This window comes from Scyliorhinus torazame, chromosome 7 (genome assembly GCF_047496885.1).
Source record: "Scyliorhinus torazame isolate Kashiwa2021f chromosome 7, sScyTor2.1, whole genome shotgun sequence".
NCBI lineage: Eukaryota > Metazoa > Chordata > Chondrichthyes > Carcharhiniformes > Scyliorhinidae > Scyliorhinus > Scyliorhinus torazame.
In genome coordinates this window covers 309,313,261-309,335,908 of record NC_092713.1, presented here as the reverse complement: position 1 = coordinate 309,335,908, position 22,648 = coordinate 309,313,261, and the positions used below count along the sequence as shown (strand labels likewise).

The window sequence follows — 22,648 nt, the reverse complement described above, 5'->3', positions numbered from 1 at the left end:
ATGAGGTCAGTCCATAAGAGGATCGTTTAGGAGTCTGGTAACAGCGGGGAAGAAGCTGTTTTTGAGTCTGTTCGTGCGTGGTCTCAGACTTCTGTATCTCCTGCCCGCTGGAAGAAGTTGGAAGAGTGAGAAAGCCGGGTGGGAGGGGTCTTTGATTATGCTGCCCGCTTTCCCCAGGCAGCGGGAGGTGTAGATGGAGTCAATGGATGGGAGGCAGGTTTGTGTGATGGACTGGGCTGTGATCGCAGCTCTCTGAGGTTTCTTGCGGTCTTGGGCCGAGCAGTTGCCATACCAGGCTGTGATGCTCGGGGTGAAGAGGTGTGGGAGGAGGCTCCTGTGTGGCATAAACACTGGATAGACCAGTTGGGCTGGATGAACTAGTTATGTGTTATGAGTAATACTATGTAAATCTGTATAAAGTATGATGTGGAGATACCGGCGTTGGACTGGGGTGAGCACAGTACGAAGTCTTACAACACCAGGTTAAAGTCCAACAGGTTTGTTTCGATGTCACTAGCTTTCGGAGCGCTGCTCCTTCCTCAGGTGAATGCAGAGGTCTGTTCCAGAGACACATATATAGACAAATTCAAAGATGCCAAACAATGCTTGGAATGCGAGCATTAGCAGGTGATTAAATCCTTACAGATCCAGAGATGGGGTAACCCCAGGTTAAAGAGGTGTAAATTGTACCAAGCCAGGACAGTTGGTAGGATTTCGCAGGCCAGATGGTGGGGGATGAATGTAATGCGACATGAATCCCAGGTCCCGGTTGAGGCCGCACTCATGTGTGCGGAACTTGGCTATAAGTTTCTGCTCGGCGATTCTGCGTTGTCGCGGGTCCTGAAGGCCGCCTTGGAGAACGCTTACCCGGAGATCAGAGGCTGAATGCCCTTGACTGCTGAAGTGTTCCCCGACTGGAAGGGAACATTCCTGCCTGGTGATTGTTGCGCGATGTCCGTTCATTCGTTGTCGCAGCGTCTGCATGGTCTCGCCAATGTACCACGCTTCGGGACATCCTTTCCTGCAGCGTATGAGGTAGACAACGTTGGCCGAGTCGCACGAGTATGTACCGCGTACCTGGTGGGTGGTGTTCTCACGTGTAATAGTGGTATCCATGTCGATGATCTGGCACGTCTTGCAGAGATTGCCATGACAGGGTTGTGTGGTGTCGTGGTCACTGTTCTGAAGACTGGGTAGTTTGCTGCAAACAATGGTTCGTTTGAGGTTGCGCGGTTGTTTGAAGGCAAGTAGTGGGGGTGTGGGGATGACCTTGGCAAGATGTTCATCGTCATCAATGACGTGTTGAAGGCTGTGAAGAAGATGACGTAGTTTCTCCGCTCCGGGGAAGTACTGGACGACGAAGGGTATTCTGTCGGTTGTGTCCCATGTTTGTCTTCTGAGGAGGTCGGTGCGGTTTTTCGCTGTGGCGCGTTGGAACTGTCGCTCGATGAATCGAGTGCCATATCCTGTTCGTACGAGGGCATCTTTCAACGTCTGTAGATGTCTGTTACGCTCCTCCTCGTCTGAGCAGATCCTGTGTATACGGAGCGCTTGTCCATAGGGGATGGCTTCTTTAATGTGTTTAGGGTGGAAGCTGGAGAAGTGGAGCATCATGAGGTTATCTGTGGGTTTGCGGTAAAGCGAAGTGCTGAGGTGACCATCCTTGATGGAGACGAGTGTGTCCAAGATTGCGACCGATTTGGGAGAGTAGTCCATGGTGAGTCTGATGGTTGGATGGAACTTATTAATGTCATCGTGTAGTTGTTTCAGTGATTCTTCGCCGTGGGTCCAAAGGAAAAAAATGTAATCGATGTATCTGGTGTATAACGTTGGTTGAAGGTCCTGTGTAGTGAGTAGGTCCTGTTCAAACTTGTGCATGCAGATGTTGGCGTATTGGGGTGCGAATTTGGTCCCCATGGCTGTTCCGTGCGTCTGGATGAAGAACTTGTTGTCGAAGGTGAAGACGTTGTGATCCAGAATGAAGCGGATGAGTTGCAGAATTGCGTCTGGAGATTGGCAGTTGTCGGTGTTGAGTACTGAGGCTGTTGCAGCAATGCCGTCGTCATGGGGGATGCTGGTGTAGAGTGCCGAGACGTCCATTGTGACGAGGAATGTTCCTGGTTCAACTTGTCCATGGATGCTGAGTTTCTGTAGGAAGTCCGTCGTGTTGCGACAGAAGCTGGGTGTACCTTGTACGATGGGTTTCAAGATGCCCTCGATGTAGCCAGAGAGGTTCTCACACAGGGTCCCATTGCCTGAAACGATAGGGCGGCCTGGTGTGTTGGCCTTATGTATTTTCGGGAGGCAGTAGAGATCTCCAATGCGGGGAGTACGTGGGATGAGAGCACGTAGGGTGCTCTGAAGATCTGGATCCAAGGTCTTGATCAGAAAATACATAAGGACCTACTCACCGCACAGGACCTTAAACCGACGTTATACACCAGATACATCGATGACATTTTTTTCCTTTGGACCCACGGCGAAGAATCACTGAAACAACTACACGATGACATTAATAAGTTCCATCCAACCATCAGACTCACCATGGACTACTCTCCCAAATCGGTCGCATTCTTGGACACACTCGCCTCCATCAAGGACGGTCACCTCAGCACTTCGCTTAACCCAAACCCACAGATAACCTCATGATGTTCCACTTCTCCAGCTTCCACCCTAAACACATTAAAGAAGCCATCCCCTATGGACAAGCGCTCTGTATACACAGGATCTGCTCAGACGAGGAGGAGCGTAACAGACATCTACAGACGTTGAAAGATGCCCTCGTACGAACAGGATATGGCACTCGACTCATCGATCGACAGTTCCAACGCACCACAGCGAAAAACCGCACCAACCTCCTCAGAAGACAAACATGGGACACAACCGACAGAATACCCTTCGTCGTCCAGTACTTCCCCGGAGCGGAGAAACTACGTCATCTTCTTCACAGCCTTCAACACGTCATTGATGACGATGAACATCTTGCCAAGGTCATCCCCACAACCCCACTACTTGCCTTCAAACAACCGCGCAACCTCAAACGAACCATTGTTTGCAGCAAACTACCCAGTCTTCAGAACAGTGACCACGACACCACACAACCCTGTCATGGCAATCTCTGCAAGACGTGCCAGATCATCGACATGGATACCACTATTACACGTGAGAACACCACCCACCAGGTACGCGGTACATACTCGTGCGACTCGGCCAACGTTGTCTACCTCATACGCTGCAGGAAAGGATGTCCCGAAGCGTGGTACATTGGCGAGACCATGCAGACGCTGCGACAACGAATGAACGGACATCGTGCAACAATCACCAGGCAATAATGTTCCCTTCCAGTCGGGGAACACTTCAGCAGTCAAGGGCATTCAGCCTCTGATCTCCGGGTAAGCGTTCTCCAAGGCGGCCTTCAGGACCCGCGACAACGCAGAATCGCCGAGCAGAAACTTATAGCCAAGTTCCGCACACATGAGTGCGGCCTCAACCGGGACCTGGGATTCATGTCGCATTACATTCATCCCCCACCATCTGGCCTGCGAAATCCTACCAACTGTCCTGGCTTGATACAATTCACAGCTCTTTAACCTGGGGTTACCCCATCTCTGGATCTGTAAGGATTTAATCACCTGCTAATGGTCGCATTCCTAGCATTGTTTGGCATCTTTGAATTTGTCTATATATGTGTTTCTGGAACAGACCTCTTCATTCACCTGAGGAAGGAGCAGCGCTCCGAAAGCTAGTGACATCGAAACAAACCTGTTGGACTTTAACCTGGTGTTGTAAGACTTCGTACTGTATAAAGTATTGCAGGGAGCTGCTCAGAGACTGAGGCTCTCTGACTACCCTTGGTTACTGAAGGAGTAGAAGCAGGAGGATATTAGTGGTGAGTAGTGGTGAGTGTGGATCTTGACTCATTTCAGATTTGCCCCCAATTTTTATGCCATCAAAGTCCGGTCGGGAAAAGAGCTGCCAAATGTCATCCATTTAACACTATTGCTCGGAGGCAAGATCAACCATTTCTCATGTGCTGACGCAGACAGGGAAGGGAATGCTGATTAAATAGTCATTTGGAAGAACAGAGCTTCAGTATGGCTGGGAAAAAGAGACTTGCTGCTGAAGCTTTACGTCCTGCAAATTAATATATGTAGCTGATCACTCGGGCTCGCAACGTGGCTCACTTAGGCTTACTGGAAGCTACAACTAGTCATACTCAAGGGCCAGTCCCCTGCAGGCAAAAAGAACATGTCCAGGATTGTGCCTTTTTTGGATAAAGAGTGGGGACAATAGTTCCCCAGTGCCTTCCCCATGGCAATGACTTGACTAATCAGAGTCAACTTGCCAATCACCTATTTTCTCGTGCAATATAATTTGTTGTCCCCTTGAAATTTGGTATTCTTGTGCCTGTCCTAATAATAATCTTTATTAATGGCATAAGTGGGCCTACATTAACACGGCAATGAAGTTACTGTGAGAATCCCCTAGTCACCACATTCCAGCATTGTTTGGATACACTGAGGGAGAATTTAGAATGTCCAATTCACCTAACAAGCACATCTTTCGGGACTTGTGCAACAAAACCAGAGCACCCGGAGGAAACCCACACAGACACGGGGAGAACGCGCAGACTCCGCACAGTGACCCAAGTCAGGAATCAAAACCGGGTCCCTGGAGTTGTGAAGCAACAGTGCTAACCACTATGCTACTGTGCTGCCCTGATGAGTGCAAGATGAAAAGCGTCTCTTTTTTTCATCTCCCCCGGTTACAGGCATGATTGTGTCAAACTTTGATGTGTAAAGTAGGCAGAGTTTCTAGCTGGTGTGCTGTCAGCCGCCCTGTGCTCCGAGCTATTCCTAGTTGAAATGACCCGTCCAAAGGTTCAATGGAGCACCTTATGTTTAGTGATGAATCTTGAACCCAGAACAACTTTAATTATTTATGGAAGAAGGAATCCTCTTTTTTATCTCCGTCTCAAAGGTTCTCCGCGAATTTCGCGAGGCCTCTCGGCTGCAACTGACTGCACTGGAGAAACGATATCGCAAATTGCTGCAGGATGCAATACAGGATGCAGTGCATCTCGCTGCCCAGAAACAGCAACTGGAATTAGACAAGGAACATTTAAAGGAGAGTAAGTGATTGATGCAGATAAGGTTTGGAATGAGGAGCGTTTGAGTGAGGAACACTGGTGTGAATAGGCTGGAGTGACTGGATGTCTATAACATCATTACTGATCATCATTCGGACAGTCTATTACCACCGAAAACAGAGACAATTATTATCTCCATTTTCTTCACCCAAGTGGCCATTGTAAAGTTCCACCTGAGCAGGGAAGCTTGTTTAATGGGGTATGAGAGGGCGAACCACTGCCAATCCTAATTCTGTCTCACACATGCATTTTTCTGCAGTGACAGCAATCAGGAATAGGCGAGTCCCAATTAACCCAGAATCATGGAGGTTAATTTGTAATTCTCCGAAAGCATCAAAATTGAACCCTGGTCTGTGAAACCCCACCATTAATTTTCTTAACTGGCTGCATCTCCGAAGGAGATGTTAATTGTCCTGCCTACTTCAGGAATGTCATTGGTGTTTTGGGACATCCTAAGGTGCTCACAGAATGTAGTTTCATTGTTTCTAGTATATCAGATTGCATTACAGCCTTGTAAATTAGTCAGTGCAGTGGGTGTCAACAGCTGCCCAGGATAGGGTGGCACGGTGGCATAGTGGTTAGCACTGCTGCCTCACTGCACCAGGGGCCCGGGTTCAATTCTGGCCTCGGAGGTTTGTGTGGAGTATGCACGTTCGCCCCATGTCTGCGTGGGTTTCCTCCCACAGTCCAAAGATGTGCAGATTAGGTGGAAATTCTGGCTCTTGTCAATTTTTACAGATGTACCATAGAAAGTAACCTTTCTGGCTGCATCACAGCCTGGTATGGCAACTGCTCGGTCCAAGACCGTAACAAACTACAGAGAGTCGTGAACACAGCCCAGTCCATCACGCAAAACCGCCCCCCATCCATTTACTCTGTCTACACCTCCCGCTGCCTGGGGAAAGTGGGCAGCATAATCAAAGACCCCTCCCAACCGGGTTATTCTCTCTTCCATCGGGCACAAGATACAAAAGTCTTAGAACATGCACCAACAGGTTCAAAAACAGCTTCTTCCCCGCTGTTACCAGACTCCTGAATGACCCCTTTATGGACTGAACTGATCTCTTCACACATCTCCTCTACTTAGTACTACACTCCGTATTCTTCAGCCGATGCCCATCTCTATGTATTCACATTGTGTATTTATGCATGTCCTGTGTTTTTTTTCTATGTATGGAATGATCTGTATGGACTGTACGCAGAACACTACCTTTCACTGTACCTCAATACACGCGACAATAAATCAAATCAAATAATCAATTTCCCCTTTGTGCCCAAAAGTTTAGGTGGGGTTACTGGGTTAAGGAGAGGGTGGGGGCCTGACCCTAGGTAGGGTACCCTTTCAGAGGGGTGGTGCAGACTTGAGGGGCCGAATGGCCTCCTTCTGCACTGTGTTGATTCTATTCTATGATAGTGTGACAGAGGTATTGTGCAAGTGCGTCAACAGGGCTTCACAGCTTTGATCTCTGAGGATGGGTTGTCATTGAGCTTTAAGCACGCTGAGTCCTGTTACAGTGACGTGACTATGCTTCATCTTCCATTGCAGCAATTGCTGAGCTGCGCGACCAGCTCTCGGTGGCGAAACAGCGAGGAGCGATTCCTCACCGCATGGAAGGGGAGGAAGACTGACATCAAGATTAATTTCCTCATCAGGATAGGTCAATTGATGGACAGGGAATGGACACTGGGCTGACCGATGACCACAGGCGGGGTTTTCAAGATTGCGAAGGGTTGCAAAAAGTTGAATCACAATAGTTTGTTTCCAACAGCATTGGAGAGACACTGACGAGAAAATTCAAACCAGAATCAAAAGAGAAGCATTCTGTACATTCACCATTATCAATCCACAGTTAAATCTTTTCACTCTCCTAAGCTTGAGATTTGCACCTTCTCAACAGGTCTGGCAGCGTCAGAGCAAAATGTTTTGAGTTCAATATGAATCTTCTTTGAGGGCAGCACGGTGGCGCAAGTGGTTAGCACGGTTGCCTCACGGCGCTGAGGTCCCAGGTTCGATCCCGGCTCTGGGTCACTGTCCGTGTGGAGTTTGCACATTCTCCCAGTGTTTGCGTGGGTTTCACCCCCACAATCCGCAAGATAGGTGTATTGGCTATGCTAAATTGCCCCTTAATTGGAAAAAATGAATTGGATACTCTTAAATTTTTTTTAAAAATGAATCTTCTTTGGAACTTCTCCCTTCTTGTTGTGACTATATTGAAGGGACTGATGTTTACCTTATTTATATCCTTAGGATCTTGAGTATATTATTAAAATTAATGTGGACACTTGTCCATCTCTTGTATCCTGAGAATGTAGTCGTGTGCCCTTTGTTGTGGTTTTCTGCGGTTATGAGTCAACCTTGTTGCTTTGGGGACCTCTAAATAGTGAAGAAATTATGGCCCTCATAATTTAAGGGCTTTGATTTGTAGAAATCCATCATTGATAGTCGGAGAGGCCTTGATTTTTAACTCTCCGGGTACAGTATCTGAATTGCAAACATCTTATTCAGCAGATATAGTCCCAGATTATCCAGATAAGAGAGAACTGATGGTGAGACTGATGGTAATCACATTCTCGAAGCACAACCTCAGGTCAGGGTAGACCTAACGTTAAACTCGAACACCCCAATGTCATGCCTGTTTTACAGGTTCGGATGTTGGGTTTTTGAAAATGGCATCAGGCTGCCTCTGTCTCACAATTGAGCTGGTTTAAGCAGCCATTATAGATACATGCTAAACCCGACAAAGTTAGGTCTTGTTCATTCCAGTGAAGAATCCCTTTTAAGTCTGTTATTTAATCTGGCGTTGAAAATGAACTAATACAAGTGTGGAGTCTCATTCCTTCTGGCATTAATTGTAAAATGTATTATTTTTGAATCTTTTCTCTTTGATTCTTTGAAGTCAATCTCTCTTTTCGCATCTGATTTGACATTGAATTTCTCCCCCTCGAATGTAATTTCCCTGTCAGACCTTGTGCGCCCCTTTATTATAATTGGTTAAGGAACCAGCCACAAGAATGGTTCCAGGGATGAGAAACTTCAGATAGGAGGACAGATTGGGACTGTTCTCCTTGGAGAGAGAAAGGCTGAGAGGAGGTTAGATAGACATGTTTGAAATCACGAGGGAGCTGAACAGAGTAGACGGGGAGAAGCTGTTCCCCCTCGTAAAAGGATCAAGAACGAGAGGGCACAGGTTTAAAGTGATTGGTGAAAGAAAAGCAAATGTGCGTGAGAAAAAACTTTTTCACGCAATGAGTGGTTTGAATCTGGAATGCACTGCCTGGAAGTGTCGGAAACAACATTGGAACCAATCTTGAGAAATAGTTTTACAAAATATCTTTAATAGTTAGATTAACATAACTTACAATGATTATGTATACATTGTGGCGATAGCGGACTCTTGCAGAATTAGTTTTTTTCAAAAAATAGAAAAACAGTCCAATGCATTTTTCTTTTCTTAGAAAAAGGAAATTTGCTTGTTGTCACTGAAGTTTTAATACAAAATAAAAAACATCGCAAGACAATCTGCATCTGAGAAGGCCGGACTGTTCGGTTTTTCCAGTTTTATTTTATATTGCTAAATTAAAGTAACTGGGCAACAAATTGTGGTCAAAAACCCCAGATACGCAACAGCTGGACACTACCCTGATCGATTTGTACTGTGTCACTGGGTTGGTTGCGTGAATAAGACGATGGAGGTGGGGAGTGGGGTTGTAAATCAGAGATAATCCTGATTTCTGTGCCAAACCAGTCCAGCCAGTCGCTGAACAGCAATGAATTTCCAGAAACGGTGTAACTGGCAAACTGCGCTGGAATTTACATTAATTTCCCAGGTCCGGTCAGCCAGTCACACACGCCATTTTTCACAAATCAAGCCGAAAGGTAAAACAATTGGAGAGGACTGTTAAAAACTTTAAAAGATGCATCGTCTTCATGCAGGCCATTCTGACGTCGTAGTGTACAAAAGTTATTGCAGGTCTCGAGAAAAATGTGTTTTAAAAAAAACCTGGAGAAAATGAACCGAAACATTTAAAGTGTAAATTTACAGCCCATTGAGAATCAGCAGAAATTCAGTATATTTGTTGTGTCCTCACATGTGGCTATTTTACTAAGCCCCTGTTTTTTGGCAAGGCTTTGAGCAAGTAACTTAAAACAGGGGAACTTCAGTTGCAGCGTAAAGACAAGGGGCTCGATCGAATGGCCATGCTGCCCCAGTAAAGCAGCTCGCCGGTGTTTACTCAGTTCGCAAGGCCTTGCGGGATCTAACGCAATCTCTCGGGATGTTGCGATTTGAGTCGCGCCCATTGTGGGCGATATAACCTTTTAGCAAATCTGCATATTAAAAGCAAGAAAGCTGGTCTCATTTCAATGTGCAGATTCCTGACTTACCCGAGGCATTGGATCAATCTCCTTTACCTCCGGCGAGCGCCGCTCAATGCTGGTCTCCACAAACGGGACCAGACGGAACGGCATGTGTAGGGGTCTTCCAGGGGATCAGAGACCCCCCCCCCCCCCCAAGGTGCATGCCATTTGGGCAGGGTGGTACCCTGGCACTGCCAAGGTGTCCAGGTGGCACTGCCCACGTGCCAAGCTGGAATTGTTTGTGCGAATGTGATCAGGCCGGGGTGCTCTCGTGTGAGTTGGGAGGATGCAGGGGTACCCTCCTAAAGTACATTGGGGGGGGGGGGGCTTCAGAGACTGGGACCCCATTTAAAAATGGCACCCCGATCTCTTGCTGCACTGAGTTCAGCCGAGTGGAGCTCCTCAGTGTACAAAACGGGGCTGTGTGCAGCCTCGGCCGCACGTTCCCTGTTGAGGTCTCTTATCACACGCGAGTCACGTTTCATAGCCCCAAATTGGACCCAAATTTGCAGATCAGCATCGCTCCATTTCACTGGTACAAGTCATCAGGAAATTCTGGGGCAGTACGGTCTTGAATTTGCAGCTACGGAAAGCCAGTGTTCTCAAGGGTATATTTGTGAAGCCGTTCGGTTCAGATGTGAAGCTAATGAGATGCCTCTTTCTGTACCCAAACCAATTGGGTTGATGACAAGGCGTGAATTCATCCAACATTCTTGTCTACAATAATAGTACGCAATTCAGGCCATAGGATGGAATTATATAATTCCTACAGTGCAGGAGGCCATTCGGGCCATTATGTCTGCACCGACCCTCTGAAAGAGCACCCTTCCCTAGGCCCACTCCCAGCAACCTCACCTAACCTACACATCCCCGGACACTGTGGGACACTTTGGCATGGGCAAAACCCCTAACTTGCAGATCTTTGGACTGTGGCAGGAAACCGGAGCACCCGGAGGAAACTCCATGCGGACACAGGGAGAAAGTGCAAACTCCACACAGTGACCCAAGGCCGGAATTGAACCCCGGTTCCTGCCGCTGTGAGGCAGCAGTGCTAACTAACCATTGTGCCACCGCGCTGTCATCTAGGGATGGGGCAATTTAGGCTATCTTCCCTTTCACCTGCAACGAAGGACGTTTGTTCTCATGTCGAGCTAGGATGTCCGGGGCGAGCTAGGATTTAGTATAAGCAATGTGCAAAACATGTAATTAAATACATATACTTGCATTAATTCATTGTGGTTGCCTATTGGGAGCCTCAAGGAACCTCCTCTTCTTAGGGACATGATTCTAAACAAAACTTTTATCGCTTTGTCTTCAGCCAATAAATAAATATTTGCCCCTCTTCTCAAGCACAGCAGTGTTGGAGAAAAGACAAGGGTATAAAAAAGGAAAGTGAATCTCTTTAAATTAATCACCACACACTCCCCAATTTATAATCCACCATTGGGGCTGTAAACTCCAGTTCCTACAACATCTGGACCACAAACAAAAAATTAAAACCTGCAAAGTTTATGAGAAATCTGAAACAGGTGTCCAGGAAACCCATATAAAATGCGTACAAAAAAAGAATAAATGCCCGAGTATTGGTTTTAGTGAATTCTGGAGGAAAGGCACAGGGTGTTGAAGGGCTGTGAAATGCAATGGTTTCAGCTTTAGTCATCCGTCATCCTCAAATCCTGTATTTAATAATAATAATCTTTTATTGTCACAAGTGGGCTTACGTTAACACTGCAATGACGTTACTGTGAAAAGCCCCTAGTCGCCACACTCCGGCGCCTGTTCGGGTACACGGAGGGAGAATTCAGAATGTCCAATTCACCTAAACAAGCACGTCTTTCGGGACTAGTGGTTGGAAACCGGAGCACCCGGAGGAAACCCACGCAGACACGGGGAGAACGTGCAGACGCCGCACAGACAGTGGCCCAAGCCGGGAATCGAACCTGGGACCCTGGCGCTGTGAAGCAACCGTGCTAACCACTGTGCTGCCGTATTGTGAGCAGACAAGGAGTAGCTTTTTCTCTACCCCACGACTTCTTCCAGGGGAGCAAAGGTGTGGATTCCTCCCACAGAAACTGTCCTGCAGCTCGTTCCAAGAGCAAAGCTGCCAATATCAGCTCACCGCCTTGAGGGGGTCTGTTTGGAAAGTGCAGAATCCCATCAGTTGGTCAGACAGGAGGAGGTGCCATGTCACTGTAACACGAGTGGCATTTGAATACAACTACCCTGACCCCTGACATGAAAGGGGGTGTCCGAACACATCGCATCATCTCAGCGACTTACAATTCTAAATTTCCAGCGCGCGAACGAGAAAATGAGGTGTACGGCATTTGGCGATACATGTACATTGTTGCCTTTTGGGTATGTGAAGCCACTTCTGCAGCCTTTAAAAAGGCCTTGCCATCCAGTGCTGCTGCATTTCAAAGGGTAAAGCAGCTGCTACCACAGCCATTAATGGGTTAAAGCAGGCACTTAACCCTGAACATTGAAACATTAAAAGAACGATTTTCTATTTGGAAAAGGAACATACATTTTTCTCCATATTTCTAATGCTCGCTAATACAATGTGACATTATGTGCACAGCATTTCCATGCTTATATATTGCCATTGCGGAACAAGTACATGAATCAAGGAATCTTTGAGCAAGATCATCCATAATATGTAAACGTGGCGAGATCATTCATTCCAGATGCACTTAAATTTTGAAGTGCTATCCTCACAACTCACGGTGTCTGCATCTAACAACAACATAGAGCCCGTGAGTTGGAATTATCGCTTAGTAATATTAAAAACTGCTGGAAAATGCCCCAGTCAGTTAGCACCTTAAAAGTAAAAGAGACTTTGTTTTAGCCAATTTTCTTGACTTTTATCTTGAGGGACAATGGATTCATGGTTGCCAGCAGCCCTCTGATAATCTGATACAAGAAGGGTCACGGGGAAGCTGGTGTGAGACACGAGCGTGTGTCCAGGAAGTAACCAACCAAGCGGTTATTTTGCCATGAGATGGGCGAAGGAGGCACCCAACCCATCAAGGAGTGAGGCCCAGGGGAAAGGCAGTGCTCTGTGTTGGAACTGAGACAAACAGCCAGTAACACCTGAACTCCCAGAGCTTGTGAGTGGGAAATTGGAAAGCCCCTTCTCCCAGGAAATGAGATTTGAGGTTAACACAAGAAAATAATTATTGAAAAAGGACAGGATTGAAGTTAGACCCTGGCTGTTCGAGGGGGAAATCCGGAAGCACGTTCTCCACACAAAGGGCAACAGAAATCTGGAGCTCCCTCACCTTGAAAGGCCATAGAAGCCGGGAATGTGAAATTTCCAGATTGAGATCGATTCCCGTTATTAGATAAAGGGATTGGGATAGGGAGCAGAGACAGGTAAATGGGATTGAGTCGGCTCAAAGGCCTATTTCTGGGAGGACGGATGGTGTTTTGCTGTCCAGTAATTATTAAAAAGACAAAACTTGAAAAAGTGTTTTCCCTTGCTTCAATTTTGTGATCGCAGAAAACGCAGCCAGCGATCTGGCTCCACAGGGGTCTCCTTAAAGACAGTCTGAAGCAGCAGAGTCTCCACTACACTGACTAAAAACTGGTAATAATCCACGTATCCTCTACGGTATTCAGTTTAAGACATTGGAGGACGTATCAGCCTGATCCCATAAGCAACTGTCCTGCTATTCCCACCATCCCGGCACTGACATTAACAGGAGGTGAGGTAGACTGAATCTGGTTGGAGTCAGAGAAGCTAACACAGAAGGTATTCAATAAAACATCAGAGCAAACAGTGGTGAGACAGGGAGGAGACAATCTGAACCCAAACACCACGACCTGATCAGTCAGTCTTACCTAACAAGATAGTAAAGATGAATAGAGATGCAGATCAGCCCCACTGCTACAAAAAATAAAGGGGTGAGTTGGAGGTTAAACAAGAGGACAGAGAGGGTGACATTAACTAACATGGAGCAAGAGATTATAAACAGTCTGGTGATGTTGTTATTGTATTTCATCACGATCGACATCAGTAACCCATTCAGAGCTTGGGTGGCAATTATCAGAACCACCCAGGCAGAGTACCCCTCAAAGAAGTTGCTCCCAGGGGTGCTGGCTGTATGCACGATGGAATTAACAGCGACCCCAAACGTGTACAGGAACAGGTTCTGCAGGTTGAGGGACAGTGGCTGCGACTTCAAAGCCCGCTCGGTGTACACAGCAGAGAGGCCAGATATCGAGCAGTATACAGTGACGGCGACCGCTCCCCATGGCGTGATGTACAGGTGGGTGTTTACCGCCGGCTCTACTTCCCTGGGATGGCCGCGCAGGGCACCCGCATGGCACGCCCCGGCTACCATCAGCAGGAAGAGTGCCAGCCATTTGAGCATGGGCAACCGCTGGCGCAGGAGGAGGCTGTAGAAGGCGGCAGTGGCAGCAATCTTGAGGTTGCTCAGCACCTGGAAGGTCACAGGGTCCATGTGGTGTTGCATGTGGACAACCAGGTTGTTGTTGATGGCATAAAGGGAAGCGGGCACAGCGAACGGGAGGACCGAGCGTGCGGAGGTGGCACCCCTGCTGGGAAATGAGCTGCGGTCCCGTGTTAGGAGTAACACGGCAGACACAAAGAGTTTTGCCAACTCGACCAGGACCACCACGGAGGAGGAGCTGAAGGGCACCTTTCCGTCCACCTTGCAGAGGCCAATCAAGGGGGCGTGGGAGCCGTAGGCGAGCACAGAGAGCAGCAGCACGAGCCCCCAGCCCAGGCGGCCCCTCATCTGAGCCTTTGCAGAAGACAAGCCGAAAGTGCCAGAATCCTCGACAGCATCCATTTCTTCTCTGAAGCAACTCACCGAAACTAAGCGCACTTAAGCAAAAGTAGTAAATGTCGACGGATTAGGTGCAGGGCCGGGAAAGAGGCAGCGTGGGTGGACAGAGCAGCAAGGAGGCAATTGTGCATTTGCAAGCGCCCGTCTTTCAGTCAGATTCATTGAAAGCTTCAAGCTTTAGTAAGTAATTTACACCAATAATATCAAAGTTCATTTGCGCTGCAAGCTCGTGTTCGATTGTCCTTCGACAATGGGGAGACGCTCCTTATTTTGGTCCTTTCTTCAGTGAGCTCAGGTAATCTTTGACCGTGTTTTCGACATTGGGGACGTTGTAGTTTTGGGCTGCGTAGATCCCAGTGGCCGTCCCCACAAGCACACCCAGAACTGCAGAGGATCGCAACTTTGCCACAACGTATCCTGCCAGGAATCCCTTCAGGAACGGAGAAGCCAAAAAGGAGCCACCCTGGAACAGGAGCAAATTCAGTCAGGTTTAGTGGTTTGCCAATGTCGGGTCTTGTGCTTTTTAAAAAATATTTTTTCTTCTCCTTTTTCACATTTTCTCCTAAATTTACACCCAACAATAAACAATAATCAGTAACGAATGTAATGTCAATCCCCATATCAATAACAATGATCCCATCCTACCCCCAAACATTAGCCCGCATGTTAACATAAACAAATGACAAAAAGAAATCAGGAATCACCATTAATACATACAGTCCCCCCCCCCCCCCCCCCAATTTTCGATGTGATCCAATTCTCGAAAGTGCAAAATGAATAACGCCCATGAATTGTAGAACCTCTCCATGCTTCCCCTCAGTTCAAATGTGACCTATTCAAGCGTCAACAATTCCAGCAGGTCTCCCCGCCACGCCAGGGCACAGGGTGGAGAGGTTGATCTTCACCCTAACAGGGTCCGCCTTCGGGCGATCAACGAGGCGAAGGCTACAACATCTGCCTCCGCTCCCGTTTCCAACCCCGGCTGGTCCGACACCCCGAATATGGCCTCCCGGGGGCCCGGGTCCAGTTTCACATGCACCACTTTAGAGATTACCCTAAAAACCGCCTTCCAGTAATCCTCCAGCTTTGGACAGGACCAAAACATATGAACATGGTTTGTGGGCCCCCCCCCGCCGCAACGTTCACACACATCTTCTACCCCCTCAAAGCGCCGGCTCATCCTCGCCCTTGTGACGTGCGCTCTATACACCACCTTCAGCTGTACCAGCCCCAACCTCGCATACGAAGTGGAAGCGTTCACCCTCCGGAGCACATCTGGTCTTGTACTTGACCCTGAGCTGAGATTCCGACTCTTAAGCCCGCTCCACCACCAGGAATGCTTACTTCCAGCCGTGAAAATCACCCACCTCTGCCCCTGTCTTGGCTTAGGTGTTGCTGAGGCCCTCATCCATGCTGTTTATCATTTCCAGATCGACGATTCCAATTCTCTCCTCGCTGGTCTCCCATTCCAAACTACAGCACTTTCCGAAACCTGCTGCCCATGTCTCAGCTCGCACCAAATCCCGATCACACTTCACACATGCTGGCAGAGCTACACTCACTCCTCACTTTAAAAATGCTCAACCTTGTTTACAAACGCCTGCATGGCCCTCACCCTCCCTCCTTCTGGACCATCCGCCTGCCCCTGGAAACATTTCCTCCTCGTTTACTCTATCGACGCCATCCCTGATTGTGAACATCTTTCCAGAATGTCTCTGCTCGACGTCAACAACCTGTTTCTCTCCCCACAACTGATGTTACTCATCTCTGGAACTGCTCTAGCAAACCAGTCCTACCGTCCTTGACTCTCTCCTGCAGAACTGGACACAATACTCCAGCTGAGATCGAACCGGTGATTTTTAACGGTTTAAAATTTGTTCTTGGTATGTGGGGGCCGGGCCTCACCACATCGATGTGGGTCTGAAGTCACATGTAGGCCAGACCGGGTAAGGGCAGCAGATTTCCTTCCTTGAAGGACATTAGTGAACCAGATGATTTCATGGTCATCAGTAGAATTATAATTCCGGATTTATACTGAATTCAAATTTCACCATCTGCTTTCACTGAGCACCAACCTTTGCACGCATTCTACCTCAACTTTATGCCACTATCAGCACCTTCTCTAGTCCTTCACACTGCCATTAACACCTACTTTGTTTTGTGTCCTGAACATCTTTTCTGTAAGAAGTCTTACAACACCAGGTTAAAGTCCAACAGGTTTGTTTCAAACACTAGCTTTCAGAGCACTGCTCCTTCCTCAGGTGAAATCTTCATTCACCTGAGGAAGGAGCAGTGCTCCGAAAGCTAGTGTTTGAAACAAACCTGTTGGACTTTAACCTGGTGTTGTAAGACTTCTTACTGTGCTCACCCCAGTCCAACGCAGCATCTCCACATCGTGGCTACCATCTTTTCTGTAATCTCATCTGGCTCCCACCTATCATTGACCTTCCACTTTACTCCACCCACCTTACACAGTACAAAATCCATCATATTTCACCCTCTCTTTAGCTCTGAAGAGTCAGACAGAGTTAAATCGTTACTGCTTTTCTCTCCATAGAGGCTGCCAGACTGACTGAGTCTTTCCAGCACTTGCTGTTTTGTTTTTAGTATTTTGCTTTTATGTTACTTTGCTGCAGTCGGTTTGATACTCACATTGGGCAATCCCATTTGCACCTCCTCCTCCACCCTCCGCTGGATGCTCTCCAGTTGCCCCTTCAACTGAGCAAGGTCCTTCAGCTTCCCCAGTGTATCCTGCAGCAAGAATATCTCAATGTTATCGGAACGAAGCCCAATGAGAACATAAAAGACAAAAATGCAGCAACCAGTTCTTTCAGCTTCCAGCATGGCAGTGGTGGAGGATGATAGGTTTGTGGGAGGTACAGAACTAGGACTTTAAGCAGCACAATCTGGTCCTGCTGATCTAGTCATGGATGCTACATAAGAGGATAAAGCTGAAATCCAACAGGTTTGTTTCGAATCACTAGCTTTCGGAGCGCAGCTCCTTCCTCACCCGAGGAAGGAGCTGCGCTCCGAAAGCGAGTGATTCCGCACTGTAACCGATCAGTTTGTCGATGTACCATTTGTCTATGTACATTCTGTGTAGGTTCCCTCGGCCGAAGAAAAATACTTTTCACCGTATTTCAGTACATGTGACAATAAATTAAATCAAAATCAAATTCGAAACAAACCTGTTGGGACTTTAATCTGATGTTGTAAGACTTCTTAGTGTACCCACCCCAGTCCAACGCCGGCATCTCCACATCATGGATAAAGCTGAAGACAGGGGCTTACATCAGCAGAAATTGAGATTGGACAAAATGAACACCAGACTGGTAATCCAGAGGCCCAGGCTACTGCTGTGGGCTGAAGGTTCAAAGCTCACCACCTCTGCTGGTGGAATTTAAATTCAATTACTAAAACCTGGAATTGAAAAGCGGGTCACAGTAATGGGGACCTTGAAACTATTATTGTCGTAAAAACCTATCTGGTTGCTTTTGGCTAGGATTTAGCGTAGGATTAGATATAATGCTTGTTCTCTTCAGCTTGGATTTAGAATTTCTCTTTTGTACGGGACCATGAATTAGATTCAATTTGAATTGGATTTTGGAGTAAGCAAAGCGATGTATTATGGGCTTGCCCTGTCCACTCTGCGGATTGGCTTTGGAACTCTTGAGAATGGAATCAATGTCCTTTCTGGAAGGAAATCTGCAGTCCTTACCCAGTCTAGCCTCCCCGTGATACCAGATGCACAGCAATTAACTGCCCTCTGAAATGGCCCAGCAAGCCACCCAGTTCAAGGGCAACTAGGGATGGGCAACAAATGTTGAGCCTCGTCCGCGACACCCACATCCCACGTCACAATAAAGGTTTAAAAGCGCACTGACATCAATGTGTGAAGACAGGATCAATACAGTCCCACTGGCCAGTTACACAGCAGCTGTCACACGTTGAGAGGCAGTTGGTGACTGGGTGTGTGAAGTTAAGCAGCAGCTTTTAGTACAATTGGTTCTTTTCTGTTAGCATGCAGGTCAAGGGGTAAAGTGACTGAAGCACATGAATGGATGGGACAGGGTAGACAGAAGCAAATCATTTCCAACAATCCAGAACAAGACTAAACGGAAGGGGTTTATTCCAGAAAAACATCTTGAAACAGTTTGTGAGGCTGTGGAATTCAGTTTCATGGACTGTAGTTTAGACAGAGAGCAGCATATTGATGACACGAGTATACAGGTGAATGATGGGATAAGGGAACAGGGCAGGTATAAATAGGAGGACCATGGAGGACAAATGCTGACATCGGCTGCTTGAGCCAAATGTTTGTGTTGAAATTTCAATGTGAATAACGTGATGAGCACAGTTCAACAAGTAAATCAAAAGTAGGGAGATTATACTTCAGTTGTACAGGGCACCTGGAGCACATTATTGGTCTCCTTATTTAGGAAACATGTAAACACATTAGAAGCATTTCAGATCTTTACTAGACTAATTCCAGGAATGGGCAGGTTACCTTGAGGAAAGGTTGGAGAGGTTAGCACTGCTGCCTCACAGCTGCATGGACTTGAATTAAATTCCGGCCTTGTCTGTGTGGGGTTTGTACGTTCTGCCCATGTCTGCACAGGTATCCTTCAGTTTCCTACCACAATCCAAAGACGTGCAGGTTAGGTGATCGTTTTTTCTAAATTGCCCCTTAGTGTCCAGGGATGTGCAGGTTAGGTTATGGGGATGTGCCGGGGGAGTGGGTCTACGTGGGGTGCTCCTTCAGAGGGACAGTGCAGACTTGACAGGCTGAATGGTCTCCTTCAGCACTGTAGAGATTCTATGAATATATAACTGGAAGCACCTGGTAAGGTTAGGTTTGTATCCTCTGAAGTTTAGAAGAGTAAGAGGCAACTTGGTCGAAACCTTTACGATCCTGAGGATATTGACAGGGTGGATGTGGGGAGGATGTTTCCTCTTGTTGGAGAATTTAGGACTAGGTTCACCGTTTAAAAATATGGGGTTGCTCATTTAACACAGATGCTAAATATTTTCTGAGGGTTGTGACTCTGGAACTCCCTTCCGCAAAAGGCAGTGGAAGCAGACCCTTTGAATATTTTTAAGGTGGAGCTGGATAGACTCTTGATTAACAAGAGGGGGAAAAGTTATCGGGGGTCAGCCATGGTCATTCCACCACCCCCTCCTCCCATGCCCCAACCCTCCCCGTCCCCCATAATGCACCACCCCTCCCTCTGCAATAACCCTGCCCCCATTATGCCCCACCCCCTCCTCCCATGCCCCAACCCTCCCCTCCCTCCATAATGCCCCACCCCTCCCCTCCATAATGCCCCACCCCTCCCCTCCATAATGCCCCACCCCTCCCCTCCATAATGCCCCACACCTCCCCTCCCCTCCATAATGCCCCACCCCACCCCCTCCCTCCATATTGCCCCACCCATCCCTCCATAATGCCCCACCACTCCCCCTCCCTCCATAATGCCCCAACCCTCCCCTCCCTCCATAATGCCCCACCCCTCCCCTCCCTCCATAATGCCCCACCCCTCCCCCTCCCTCCATAATGCCCCACCCTGCCCCCTCCCTCCATAATGCCACACCCCTCCCTCCATAATGCCACACCCCTCCCCCTCCCTCCATAATGCCACACCCCTCCCCCTCCCTCCATAATGCCCCACCCCTCCCCTCCCTCCATAATGCCCCACCACTCCCCCTCCCTCCATAATGCCCCACCCTGCCCCCTCCCTCCATAATGCCACACCCCTCCCCCTCCCTCCATAATGCCCCACCCCTCCCCTCCCTCCATAATGCCACACCCCTCCCTCCATAATGCCCCACCACTCCCCTCCCTCCATAATGCCCCAACCCTCCCCTCCCTCCATAATGCCCCACCCTGCCCCCTCCCTCCATAATGCCCCACCCCCTCCCCCTTCATAATACCCAACCCCTCCCCCACCCTCCATAATGCCACATCCTCCTCCAATTCTCTACACTCCATTAACCACTCTCCTCACTCCCCCTGTAATCTGCACAGACAAACATCAACGGGAACAATATACCCTCCGGGGAGCGGTCGGCCGGTTCTCCGGGTCCCCCCCACCGTCCGGGACCGTCCGCCCCCCCCCGTCAGGCGCTTACTGACCTTGTCGTCCGCCATCTTACCCGCGCCTGCGCGCTCCCTCCTCACCGTCGGCCGCCGCGCCTGCGTACTCCACGGCCGGTTGATCGCGCATGCGCTGTGGTCCGGCAACCGGTCCTGCAGCCGGTCAGGCCGCGATGCTGCCGCTGGGGGGCGCAGCTGCCACCTCTATCCACTGAACCTTTCACCCTGAACCCTGAACCCTGGAGTTCCAGTCAAAGGACCACCACAGCTCAGAATGAGGCCATTCAGCCCTTTGGCTGAATATGCTGTTCGGGCGTCAGCGAGGGTGGCACACTGGTTAGCACTGCTGCCTCACAGCGGCAGGGGCCCAGGTTCGTTTTGTGAGGGTCACGAAGAATCCAGCACGAGTTTTAAGGATACAAAGTAATAACATTTATTAACAATAACATATATATATCAGCAGTAACTTCCCTTGCTGCACACTCCTTCCTGCTGGTTCCAAACTGGCCAGCTTTATTTATACTAGGGGTTTACTAGTGGTTTCTCCGCCCCCCTCATTGGGGAAGCTCATACTCCCACAGGATTGTGGGATTGTCATTAGTCCCCAGCCAATGGTAAGTAGGCAGGTTATAACATCCCTCCCCCCCAAAGTCCACGGAATCCACCGAAGACCCTGGCGAAGGAGGGCGTCGGACTCGTTTTGCCGCAGGCCGGACACCATTTGCACGCGGCGCTGGATCAGGCGGCGTGTAATGAGACGGAGACCGGCGCTTCCGTGATGAACGGCGCAACGGTTGTACATCCACGGCCCGTGGACCCGAGGATTCCCCCTCTGATGCATCCTCTGTCTCCATCTCGGAGTCAGAGTCTGCTGCCTCCGTCATGTCAGCGTCGCTATCTCCATTCGGTTCTGTAACGACCTGCGCAGGCTTCGAGTGAGGCACCAGTGGAAGATTGTGAGGACTACCTTCCCTTGTCTCTGGTCTTTGCGGCTGTAGAAATGAGCTCCGGGGGCGGGGAATCTTTTGGGGGGATAGTCTTCTGGACAGAACGTGGTCTACATGTTTGCGCTGGAGACGACCCTGGGCTTGCACCTGGTAAGATAGAGGGCCCGTTTGGCGAAAGATTACACCAGGAACCAAGGCACCACCAGCAAAATTCCGAACGAACACTGGGTCACCGGGTGCAAACTGCCGAATCGGCCGATGCCGAGAAAATCCCTGTCCCTGCCGTTCTTGTGTGCGGCGTACCTTTGCCCCAATGTCCGGGAAAACCATACTAAGGCGGGTGCGAAGTCTCCGGCCCATTAGGAGTTCTGCGGGAGCTACCCCAGTCACCGCATGGGGGGTGGTCCTCTACGTAAACAAAAAGCGAGCCAGTCTCGTGACTGTGGTAGTATGCATTAGGGGTCATGTGGGACTGTGAAGCCATGATGTCATTGGCTGACAGATCCCGGGTCCTGGTTGGACGTTGACCTCTAGCTCCGCCCTGAAGGCGGAGTATAAGTACCTGGAGTCCTCCCCCGCAGGCAGTCTACTACTGAACTGCGGGGGAACAGTCACGCTTAATAAAGCCTCATCGACTTCACTCTATTCGTCTCTCGGAGTCTTTGTGCGCTACAGTGACCATTGATCCGGAAGACTGCTTCTTTAGGCCTCTTTTGAATGTCTGCACTGCACGCTCTGCCAACCCATTTGAAGCCGGGTGGTAAGGGGCAGTGCAGATATGGCGTATGCCGTTCATCTTCGTGAACCTCGCAAACTCCTCACTCGTGAATGGAGTGCCGTTATCCGTGACCAGCACCTAGGGGAGGCCATGCGTACTAAACGACAAATGCATCTTTTCAATTGTTGCGCAGGACGTTGTCCCCTGCATCTTATGCACCTCTAGCCATTTAGACTGGGCATCAATTAATGGAAGGAACATGGATCCTTGAAAAGGGCCTGCGAAATCTGCATGCAAGCGTGCCCAAGGCCGCCCTGGCCATTCCCAGTGATGTAGGGGCGTGGCCGGCGGAAGCTTCTGATGCTCCTGGCAAATGGAGCAGTTTTGGGCCACCTTCTCAATGTCGGTGTCGAGGCCTGGCCACCAGATATAACTCCGGGCCAACATTTTCATTTTGGTCACACCTGGATGCCCATTGTGCAAGTCTGTTAGTATCAGCTCCTGGCCTTTTTTCGGGACAATCACACGCGTCCCCCACAAGAGGATGCCGTCTTCCACGCTGAATTCTG

At 48.9% G+C, this 22,648-nt stretch overlaps 3 protein-coding genes across 3 annotated transcripts in view; 1 reads left to right on the top strand and 2 right to left on the bottom strand.

Annotated features, from left to right (window-relative positions):
• The window catches only part of golga6l9 (golgin A6 family like 9), a 95,146-nt gene extending 87,158 nt beyond the window's left edge, over nt 1-7,988 (top strand). The window contains exons 14-15 of the mRNA XM_072512942.1: nt 4,981-5,131; nt 6,696-7,988. Of these exons, the coding sequence (XP_072369043.1) occupies nt 4,981-5,131; nt 6,696-6,778 (234 nt within the window). The 3' untranslated portion in view covers nt 6,779-7,988. The remainder of the gene's footprint in view (nt 1-4,980; nt 5,132-6,695) is intronic.
• Nucleotides 7,989-8,465: 477 nt separating this feature from the next.
• LOC140427171 (probable UDP-sugar transporter protein SLC35A4) lies at nt 8,466-14,323 on the bottom strand. Its single transcript, XM_072512745.1, has one exon. The coding sequence runs from the start codon at nt 14,321-14,323 to the stop codon at nt 13,346-13,348; it is 978 nt and encodes a 325-aa protein (XP_072368846.1). The 3' UTR covers nt 8,466-13,345.
• Nucleotides 14,324-14,477: 154 nt separating this feature from the next.
• Nucleotides 14,478-20,534, bottom strand: LOC140427172 (SLC35A4 upstream open reading frame protein-like). The gene is made up of 3 exons (XM_072512746.1): nt 20,454-20,534; nt 16,973-17,071; nt 14,478-14,783 (listed from the first exon to the last, which is right to left on the bottom strand). Exons 1-3 carry the CDS (start codon nt 20,466-20,468, stop codon nt 14,586-14,588), a joined length of 312 nt encoding a protein of 103 aa, XP_072368847.1. The 5' UTR covers nt 20,469-20,534; the 3' UTR covers nt 14,478-14,585.
• Between the last annotated feature and the right edge of the window lie 2,114 nt (nt 20,535-22,648).